The sequence below is a fragment of the Protomyctophum bolini genome (assembly GCF_963924005.1).
Source record: "Protomyctophum bolini genome assembly, chromosome: 11".
In the NCBI taxonomy this organism is placed as follows: domain Eukaryota; kingdom Metazoa; phylum Chordata; class Actinopteri; order Myctophiformes; family Myctophidae; genus Protomyctophum; species Protomyctophum bolini.
In genome coordinates this window covers 2,070,843-2,082,235 of record NC_137872.1, presented here as the reverse complement: position 1 = coordinate 2,082,235, position 11,393 = coordinate 2,070,843, and the positions used below count along the sequence as shown (strand labels likewise).

The 11,393-nt window shown below is 44.0% G+C and overlaps 2 protein-coding genes across 2 annotated transcripts; one reads left to right on the top strand and one right to left on the bottom strand.

The window, feature by feature from the left end:
- Positions 1-682: 682 nt before the first annotated feature.
- Positions 683-2,325, top strand: LOC308324406 (galectin-1-like; the record flags this gene model as incomplete). Its single annotated transcript, XM_080776452.1, has 4 exons — positions 683-713; positions 852-931; positions 1,424-1,583; positions 2,179-2,325. Exons 1-4 carry the CDS (start codon positions 705-707, stop codon positions 2,323-2,325), a joined length of 396 nt encoding a protein of 131 aa, XP_080632578.1. The 5' UTR covers positions 683-704.
- A 1,380-nt stretch (positions 2,326-3,705) lies between these two features.
- Positions 3,706-11,349, bottom strand: cdc42ep1b (CDC42 effector protein (Rho GTPase binding) 1b; the record flags this gene model as incomplete). The annotated part of the gene is given in 6 exon segments (XM_080776451.1): positions 3,706-5,266; positions 10,861-10,993; positions 10,996-11,038; positions 11,040-11,197; positions 11,199-11,285; positions 11,287-11,349. Coding segments are annotated over 6 exon segments (1,203 nt in total). The 3' UTR covers positions 3,706-4,547.
- Between the last annotated feature and the right edge of the window lie 44 nt (positions 11,350-11,393).

Genomic DNA, 11,393 nt, shown 5'->3' with positions numbered 1-11,393 from the left:
CCTATTTTCCTTTTGTTTAATCACCCCTACACATTACGTCTGTACGTGTACGTGTAAAGTAATTTATCATGTATGCAATGTTGTCAACAGCAGTATGTTTGTTTTTAACCTTGCATTAGATTCAAGGTGTTACCATGACGGAAGTTATTAAGCTCCTATACTATAAATGTACTACGATCTATTATAGTTCTATGCAATTTAAAGAATGTCATTAAGTCTAAATCACTTTCTCATGCTTTGTTGGAACCGTTATTGTAGCAGAACTCAAAGGGCATTCAGGTGACTAATGAATTAACATTGCACTAGCAATGCAGGTCACACTCTTTGCTAGTGCAATGTTTACTCATTGATCAAGGCAGCAGTTCATCGCGTCATCACTATAGAAATGCAGACCACCACCACATTCTGTCAATGTTTCCATTGTGACTGACGGGAACTGCTATGCTGGGTTCAAAGTGCTTTGTTACCTTTTCAATTGATTATTGTCTCATGATGTATGATTATGTAGTCATGATTCAGTCAATGAACACCCATTGCTTTTATCTCATCTCGTTGGATTTAGATAAAAAGCCTTCTGTTCTACCTGCAGCCACTGACAGATCCCTCAGATGCACTTCTGTTGCGTTGGAGAGACAGGTTTGTGTTCGTGGATGAAAGACCATTTTCTGTTCCAGGATTATTCTCAAGCCTCCCCAAGAATCAAAATGAGCATGGTATGTTTGACTGCCTTGAAGTTTTTGTAACCTTAAAACTGCAATATCCTACTGTATGTGTTTAATATCCTACTGTATGTGTTTTAATATCCTACTACTGTATGTGTTTAATATCCTACTACTGTATGTGTTTTTCAGGTACTTCAATTGACGAATGTGGCCCTGAAACCTGGAGACCAGCTGAAAGTAAAGGGACTGATTTTACATGATGCTGTCAGGTAAACCTATTATGTACTGTACCATTCAAATAGCCTACTGTATACACATTGAGAAATGATTCACTCTCAGGATCGACTTAAGTGAGAAAATGTTACTCTTCAAAAAAGGATTGCGGTTTGAAGCAGCAATGGTAATATGTAAATCATGAGCCATGTGTAAATTACAAGACTATTTGTGAGTTAATACAAACTATTAAGTATTTTTACTGTACCATCCTAGTGTATAGATGTACAGTATCTAATTATTGGTTGATGACTGTCACCACTCCTTAAAAGGAAACAATACACTTGTAACTCCTCACACTGATGAAGGCTGGATAGCCCAAACATCTGTTTCCTTCCTACTATGACAGAAAATACAAATAATTGAAATATTACTCTTGGCACTGTGTGCGATCCATCACCTCTGTTTTTTCTACAACACAACCTATTCCTCGTTCCAAATAGTGCACGACCTGGCTGACACTTTCTTAATCGACACAATCTATTCAGGTTCCGCGTTGACCTGGGCTGGAAGTCAGATGACCTGGCGCTGCACTTCAACCCTCGTTTCCATGACGAATCCGTGCTCGTGTGCAACTCAAAGTTGGAAGGTTGCTGGGGTGATGAGGAGAGGCACCACAACCCTTTACAGAGGGGCTCTGAAGTGAAGGTGAGACAACACAACCCTTTACAGAGGGGCTCTGAAGTGAAGGTGAGACAACACAACCCTTTACAGAGGGGCTCTGAAGTGAAGGTGAGACAACACAACCCTTTACAGAGGGGCTCTGAAGTGAAGGTGAGACAGCACAACCCTTTACAGAGGGGCTCTGAAGTGAAGGTGAGACAACACAACCCTTTACAGAGGGGCTCTGAAGTGAAGGTGAGACAAACCTTATGGAAAAACAGTAAATCAAAACCAGGCTGAAGCTCAGAGGGAACCCGGGCTCCCACCCTTCAGGTGTTTAAATCACGCCTCAAGACGTATCTTTATTCTTTGGCATTTCCAAGCATAGTATGAGCTGTTTTTGATGTTGAAAGTGACACTGTGTATGTTTATTATTTTATTGTAAAGCACTTTGGTACGACTTTGTTGTTATTTAAATGTGCTATATAAATAAAGATGGTATGGTAAAAATAGTGTTTTCACAAAATAAAGTGGTTATATTTAAAGCCATGGCCTATATCTTTCCAATGCTGTATGTATCTTTTCATAGTTCTTGGACCACAGAGTTTGCATCACATCATTTTACGTCTTTCTTCTATAGATTGTGGTGAAGCTGACCGGAGAGATGTTTACAGTGGAGCTCCCTGGTGGAGAGGAGGTTCACTTCCCCAACCGTGACGTCAGGGACGTCATGAGCTACGTCGGCATTAGTGGAGACTTCAGACTCAAAGCTTTTAAGATCTGCTGAAATGATTCTTCTCTAAAGGCCCAATTAATGCCCCATTGATTGATTGGACTGACCTAGGATAGGAAAAAGGGAGGAAGAAAATGGGGGGGGAAAAAACATGTGAATGGGCTCGAGGCTTGTGCCCCCCCCCCCCCCCCCCTCACTGTATATGTTTCTTTTCCCTTTTCACCTCCTTTATGATGAATTCCTGTTCTGTTCTTTGTCTATATAGAAGTGTCTATTTGTAATGTACGTCTCTAAATGTTTTGATGAATTGAACATGGTGGACCCTGTTGTAAACAAGTTTAATGCTTAATTGGGTCGTCCCACTCACAGTTAACAGTCTTTGTATTGAGTTTGTGCTTGAAATGTACTGTAATTCTGCAAACTGTTAATAAATAAATCAATCAAAAGTCCCCTTTTTTTGTTTTGGCTGCCTGTCAGTTTGGTAAAGTATGTAACTGTATGTGACTTTAAACCAACTTTAAACCTTTACACTTTAAACTTTAAACCAATAAGAATAACTGTGTGAACCACTTTAAAGCCCACTGAAGTGTCAACATGAATCAACTGTGTGATTTGTATTATTATAATGATTGACAAAGTGAGATTATTTTATTTACCAATCTAAATATATTACTTTTCTTTTTTTTATATATATTGGAAAGTTGCATTCGAATAAACTATAAATTTGTTAAACCCTTCACATGTGCTTCACATTTACATGGAAGAAGAAACAATAATTTATAGATATTATTGACACTAAATATTAATTATGACTGTGGTGACAGTGTGAAAACTACCGGTATACTGTAACTTTTGCATTGTGTTTTCCACAGCCTAGAGAAGCTATAAGTTTGCAACAATGGAAGTATGACATAATAAGCATCATTATCAAAACCACCCTTTTATTATACCAGTACTACTGTATGTTTTAGACATAAAGTAGACTAAAATACATATTTTAGTAATATTCCAAGATATTTTATAAACGGTAAACTTCCTCACCTATAACGTACGGAAATTGCACCGTTTTGCACATATGTTAAACGTACATGTTGTATACATGATAGAAATCACACATATGTTAAACGTACATGTTGTATACATGATAGAAATCAAACCATTCTTCTGGAAAAACAAATAAACCAAAATATTCAACCTTGTTGTCTTCATAGTTTTTGTAAATATACCTTCATTAACCCATTCTGACCTGAGATCAGATTCATACGAGGTTTCCACTGGACACACACTGGTCTGATTAACCCATTCTGACCTGAGATCAGATTCTAAAAATGTCAGTGGTTCTTCGATTTTTCAAAAAATAGCAGACCTACAAGCTCATAGCGCGCCACTCGGTGGCGCGCTATGAGCTTGTAGATCTGCTATTTTTCGATAGCTAAAGCATAACATGATGCTGACACCATGAAATGGGTTCCCGTTCAGAATGGATTAAAAATGGTAGCCATTACAACAAGCAATACAGTTCTGCAAAGATGCTCTTCCAGAACAGATCGTTACCTTTCAAAACTTTAATGTATGCCAAGAGAGACATTGATTGACTTAAATATGAGTATGCTAGGGGTAACAAAATAGACGCACGTCACTGTTCATTGTTTTCACTGTTCTCATCCTGCAATAAACACTGTGGGAACATCATCGTGTTTCAATCTGTGTTAATGGCATAGTGTGTGAGGCATTGTTAATCACATGTCTGTGAGTTGGATGAAGTCTGAAAGAGCTTTTTTTTTTTAGTTTTTACTTGTAAAATTGTGTTAATAAAAATCTCTAAAGGCCCATACATAGTCTGGATTTTCGGTGGTGAGGTGACCACCGAACTACAACATGACGTCACTTAGGTGACCACCGAACTACAACATGACGTCACTTAGGTGACCACCGAACTACAACATGACGTCACTTAAGTTACCACCGAACTACAACATGACGTCACTGAGGTGACCACCGAACTACAACATGACGTCACTGAGCCGCGGTGAAGAGCAAACCGCCGCCACCGCTCCAGCCCTTCTCTCTGTTTTTACTCACCACCGCTCAACGTTATTTCAGCTCCGGTGGTCAGCTCACCACCGGAGAGGTGGTGGTCACCTCACCAGCGAAAATCCAGACTATGAATCGGCCTTATAACTTGAGGGACCAAGAACGAACCCTATACAGTGACTGGTTCTTATGCTTTTTACTATGCTTATCACGGTTAGTTTGCCTTTCGACCTTCATTGTCTCTAGACTTTGATCTCTTCCTCCTCGGAGAAGGCGTACGTTGTTTTTTGACTGCCGTTGAAAGCAGGTGCAATAATGGTGACGTCCTTGGCCTGACTCCTCCCCTCCTTGGCCTGACTCCTCCCCTCCGTGGCCTGACTCCTCCCCTCCTTGGCCTGACTCCTCCCATGTGTGACGGTGCCGCCCCCATAGTGCCGTGACAGCATGTCCGCTGCCCTCTGAAACCGCTCCGCCTCCATCACTGGTTGCACTACCGGAGGTGACCCCATGGAGGCGTCTGGTGTCTTCATGGTCGCCCTGTCTTCGTCTCGTGAGCTACAATTCGAGCGCTCTCTGTGATGTAATGACACGCTTCCCCCAGCGGTGGTGTCAGTGGGTGAACTCATTCCAGGGCTGTCCTCCTCCACCTCCACCGTCTCGCTGACGGAGGTCCTCCTCTCCTCCTCGCCGTCGCTCCCAGACTCCTCCACGTCTCCCTCGGCCTGCATGAGGCCGTGGCGGCGGTCGGACAGGATGTGAAGGCAGCGGCGGTCGCTGATGAGGCTCAGCACCTCGCTCATGAGGGAGGGGCCGAGGTCCACGGTGAACGAGGTGAAGGAGTCGGCGCGCATGAGCGCAACGCCGCCGCTGTCCAGGCAGGGGGCGCCGCCGTCGCTGTCCTGAAAGGCTCTGTCGAGGCGGGAGGAGAGTCGGGGAAGAGTTACGAAACCAGACTGCAGACCTACAACCAATCAGAGAGAGAGAGGGAGAGAGACATTGGTCAGAACCAGACTGTAGACCTGCAACCAGGCAGAGAGAGAGAGGGAGAGAGACATTGGTCAGAACCAGGCAGAGAGAGAGACATTGGACAGAACCAGTCAGAGAGAGAGAGAGACATTGGACAGAACCAGGCAGAGAGGGAAAGAGAGACATTGGTCAGAACCAGGGAGAGAGAGAGACATTGGACAGAACCAGGCAGAGAGGGAGAGAGAGACATTGGTCAGAACCAGGCAGAGAGGGAGAGAGACATTGGTCAGAACCAGGCAGAGAGAGAGACATTGGTCAGAACCAGGCAGAGGGAAAGAGAGACATTGGTCAGAACCAGGCAGAGAGAGAGACATTGGTCAGAACCAGGCAGAGGGAAAGAGAGACATTGGTCAGAACCAGGCAGAGAGAGAGAGAGAGACATTGGTCAGAACCAGGCAGAGAGGGAGAGAGAGACATTGGTCAGAACCAGGCAGAGAGAGAGAGAGAGACATTGGTCAGAACCAGGCAGAGAGGGAGAGAGAGACATTGGTCAGAACCAGGCAGAGAGAGGGAGAGAGACATTGGACAGAACCAGGCAGAGAGGGAAAGAGAGACATTGGACAGAACCAGGCAGAGAGGGAGAGAGACATTGGTCAAAGACATGACACCAATCGCCCCGGACCGCTGGTGGTCACCGCTAAACCCCTTATCCCTAAACTTCTTTGCCTTTTTTCCTTTTTTTTTTTTTACTATTTTGAAAAACATTTTTTAATAGTTCAGCTAGCCTCTACATTGACACGTTTGTACTAGACTTGTAGACTGGCCATTTTAACTATTCAAAAATGTTTTGCAAAATAGTAAAAAAAAAAAAAAGGCAAAGAAGTTTAGGGATAAGGGGTTTAGCGGTGAGGAAAATGGAGCCCCTCTATAGGCTCCACAACCTGATGGCGTGTCCCGATCCCGGCAACGTTTGCTGTGTGTCACTATAGGCACAACAAAAAATGAAGACATGACATACAGTATGGATCAATCATACATACAGTATGGATCAATGCCTGGTAAACAACATCCTAGATATTCACATTTTAAATTGCTTAACCCATTCTGAACGGGAACCCGTTTTGGTGTTAGCATCATGTTATGCTTTAGCTATTGAAAAACAGCAGATCTACAAGCTCATAGCGCGCCACCGAGTGGCGCGCTACGAGCTTGTAGGTCTGCTATTTTTGAAAAATTCGAAGAACGACTGACATTTTTAGAATCTGATCTCAGGTCAGAATGGGTTAATCAGACCAGTGTGTGTCCAGTGGAAACCTCGTATGAATCTGATCTCAGGTCAGAATGGGTTAAGGGAGGACGGGGCGGGTGTTGTCTAAAGGGGAACTACCCATAGATCCGAAGTCCCGTTAGTCCGAACATGCACTGCTCCCGTGCTTGCGGTTAGGTTTAGGTTAGGGTTAGAGATAGGGATAGTAATTTCGGAACAATGAACCTTCTGACTAATGACACGGCACCGTCTAAAGGCCCAACCAAAGACAAAGTGATGAGTGATTTGTGCTTTGTAGATTTGTTTGTCGCATTTTATTTGTCGCATGCATGTCTGTTAAGGCTGTCCCCGAACATGCAGGGTTCAAACCTTCGCTCGTTATAGGGTTGGCACTTAATTAATGGGCTTTGTTTTGTTTTTTTGCTCGGAAATATTTATCGGCGAGAATGCGATATGCATAATAAGAGTACGAGGTTCGGAGCTCGAAGGTTATTTTTATCAAATGAATTAGCAACGAATGGTTCGAAGGTTCACTCGAGAATTCCTGCCGAAGGTTCGAGTCCTAAAAACAGGGCTATAGGGTACAGCCTTACTGTCTGTATTGTAACAGTAATTTGGAAATGTTTCTATGTTGTTGTACAGTTTCACAGATTTGACCAGTAGAGCTTCATACGTTGTCTACGCATTCTCTGTGGAGTTTGTTGGGAAAATGTTTAGCTGGTGGGCTATAGCGCCATCCTCAGCTAGGGAGGCCTACTACACCAGTGGTTCCCAAAGTGGGGTCCGGAGAGTCCTTGAGAGAGTTCCAGGGGGTCCCCAGCTAAATGATACATATAAGGAACCAAAAGGACCCTTATGGGTCTGTAACTCAGAGAGTGAACACGTGTTCCACATTTGTACACTCTCAGAGTTCAATTAACGTTGATTTTACAATATTCATCATCGGGTCCCAGTCAGAGATAGAAATGCCATTAAACATGCATGGGGACCGTAGCCTAATGCATGTCAAACTGGGGGTCCTTGACATGAAAGTGGTTGAGAATCACTGCTAGAGTGGCATATCATTTCTAATGGGGGTCCGCAGGCTTATGAGTGTCAGTTTGGGGGTCCTTGACATGAAAAAGTTTGAGAACCACTGGCCTATACACAGCAGTACTGCAGTTTAACGGTTCCACCACAAGGTGGCAGTAATGGCCCAGTGGTGTTTTTACCATCCAGGCCACCATTTCTAACCCACTCACATTCCAGAGTGCCATGACTTCACTGGCTCTGAATGCTCCCTGTGGGGACTGGCTGAGTCTTTATGACTTCTGGACAGTCCCATGGTGGCTTTGAAAGGAGCAGTTATATAAAAAGAAAGAAGAGGGGAACATTAACAGAGAAATAAAAGATAACAGTAAAAGGGGGAAAGAAAAATGGGTCTTGGCTAAAAGGAAGAACAAACAAGAGCTCGTTGGGCAGAACTGGTTAGAGACGATAATGTAGACTTGTTGTAGAGCAACGATTTAATATATTATAGCCAGGGCCAATTGGCTTCAGAGCCTATAGGGTCGGCAAGAGAAAAATACATTCATTTACCAATGAAATGAATGAAACAGGAGCAACTTGGACACTCAGGCATGAAGGAAGCATGAGTTCAGGTCCGTTGCTCTCCCCTTGTCCCCCATATATAGGGACTAGGTTGGTGGAGGGTGTGTAGAGCCCAGGATCACATTAGATGATTGACACGGGGGTGAAAAATGGGTTACAAAATCGTGGGATAAAAAATATATATATTAAAAGAAAAGAAATGAATGAAACAGCCACTTTTCTTTGGTGGTAGATTTAGATTCTGTGTCATCAACTGACAAATTATTCACATGCTATAACTCACTGCTCACTCTGTCACCAGTGGTACCGGTACCGGTGGTACCAGTACCGGTACTCAACTCACTGCTCACTAGTTCTGTCACCAGTGGTGGACAAAGTACCGGTACAGTACTCAACTACATAGTTGAGTCCTGGTCAAATATTACTCAAATACATGACTTGGTGTGCAAGTTGTTAACTGTCAACTTCATACTAAGTATACTGGACTAGTTTGCTTTTAAAAATACTTTATTCAAAACTATTGTAGGCCTATACTACTACAGAAAAGTACACGTTCTTTTCAATGTCAATCAATTGCTGTATGTATAGGCTATTGACATTTAGACACGTTTCCAGACAATTTAAATACATGTAATAAAAAATAGTGAGAACATACGACGCGTTGTGAGCTTGTAGTTCTGCTATTCTCACTAAGTGTCCCAAAAAAGCAAATGCTCAAGCAAAGTACATATCTCAAATATTTTATTTAAAGTACAGTGCTGAAGTAAATGTACTTTGTGCACGCTCCACCACTGTCTGTCACGGTGTCACCCCCCCCCAGCCAAAACCACTGTGCCCTCCCTCCCCTCCAAAACCACTGTGCCCTCCCTCCCCCGCCAAAACCACTGTGCCCTCCCCTCACCCCACTGCTCTCTCTCACTTTGGGGGAATTCTTTCTGAGTTGGGTAATGGATTCAGAGACGGAAGGGGGAATTCCACATGACCCACATGCCGTAATGAAACTGTACGATATGCTCCACTTATACTGTATACACACGTACACACACACGTACACACACACACACACACACACACACACACACACACACACGCTTCTGTCCCGTAAGCACTGATTGGTTATAGCGAATATAATGAATGGTGTGTTTATATACAATGCAGTCAAGCTATAAGCACGTAGATGACAGGAAATGCGGCCCTCTAAACTAAAGTAAGTCTTTCTCTGTGCCAGGTGTGCATGTTCTTGTTTATATAGACCTGATTGTGAACAGCTGGTGTTGCCTGCTATAGCTATAAGGTTATTCTGTTTTTGTTGGTCGCCTCGGAGGAAAGATGTCGAAGGGAGGTCAAACTATCCCTCTCTGCGTGCGAATGTTTGTGGTGGTGGTGGTGGTGGTGGTGTGTTGTGTGAGAGAGAGAGAGAGAGAGAGAGCATTTGTTCGCATAATAAGCAGTAAGTGTGGTATATATGCACATGAATGTCGTGCGCCTGTACATTATATGTATCATATTGAATAATTGAACTCAGAGAGGAGAAGGGGTAGAAGCTCCCTCTTTGTACAAAGGGAATATTTATGTCACAGTTAATTTGACTTCCATGCTGAATGTCAGCACCGTCTACAGTATAGTGCCACGTACAGTAACGACCTCACCTCGTGCTGAAACTTGTTTTTTGTCGAGGTGTGTAATTCATCGAAAGAATAACAACCTGGCATATATTTGTGCTGTTTTAGTCACACACATGTCATGTACGCCAGTGTTGTTTTCGTCGACTAAAACTAAGACGAAAAATGTTCGTCGACTACCTTTTTCCACTGACGAAAACTAAATGGAAACTACGACTACGACGCGTTGTGAGCTTGTAGATCGGCTATTCTCAGCAAGTTGTAAAAACAGTCCTTACGATGGCATCAAAATGCCCACCAAAATACATTTTAGTCGACTAAATTAACTATAGATTTAGTCGACTAAAATCTCATGACATTTAGTCGACTAACACTAACACATTCCAGGTGACTAAAATGTGGACTAAAACTATTCAAAGACTATATGACTAAAACTAAAATCAAAATTTGCTGACAAAAACAACACTGATGTACACACTATCCATGGCTGTTGTTAAAATCTCATCTCCCCAGATTGGGTCCTTTATATGAGGGGCTATACTGACTCAGTAATGAGTGTGACTGTCAACCTTAAAGTATATATATAGTTCACCCAAACAATAACTTATTGTCTATTAAGTTACCCTCATGATACGACCACCTTAATTCAAGGCTTCATGGAGTGTGTGTAATTGATAGAAAATAAGAACCTCTTTTAAGGGTGTGTGTTATGAGAAATAATAAGCACATTTATCATTTAGCACACGTGACCGGCTCTTGGTTTGCACTTGGGTAGTTTGAACGTTTTTGACATGCAGACAACAGCATGGCTAATATGCATAATTATGGTCACAGCTACAGCAATAAGCCATTAAGCGTGTTTGTTTTGTTTTTATAGGCTTGGCCTTAAAGTTGCTGCAAGCTTTCTCAACATGAAATTAGTAGCCTATAACACGCTATTAGTGTTAGCTTTATGTTTAAGCATGGGGGTTGGGGGGGGGGGGGGGGGCTTGGGTGTATTTTCCCTTGAAGGTCAACTTCACTTCCCTGGTTGGGACACAATACTGAAATAACAAGTGACGGTAATCACGGAGATATTATGCTCTCTATTGTCGTCATCTGTTTTCTCACCATACGTGTAGAAGGAGTCATCGGCGGAGCCGCTGACAGAACCGGGAAACAGCGCCCTCTGTGGGCAGCCGTTGGGAGAGTCCATGTTGAGCTGAGGCAGGGAGATGGCGTTCTTGATGATGGGCGAGCACGGGCGGCGGGCGGGGGCGAAAGGTCGCGGGAGCCCGCCCTCCTCCGCGACCGGTCGTTCCCGGCGGTCGTTCCGGGGTTTGCGCACGACGGTCCGAAAGTTGCGCGTGAAAAACGACCCAGCGGTCGTCTTATTGGAGCCGTTGTTGTTGCCCGTTGAGTCCGTTGGGCTTCCCGGCCGCTCCGCCGCCGCCCCCCCTTTGCCCCCCGTGGTCGCTGAGGAACGAGGTGTCACCGAACAACGTCCCCGCCGCGGCCCCACCGTGCATGGTGTGCCGGAAATCCCCCATGGGGGAGGCTGATCATGTCCACGGAGAGGTCGCTCTTGAAGCGCCGCTTCCCCTGAGAGGAGGCCTTCATCCCGGGCATCTTTCCCCCCCTGAGAGGAGGCCTTCATCCCTGGC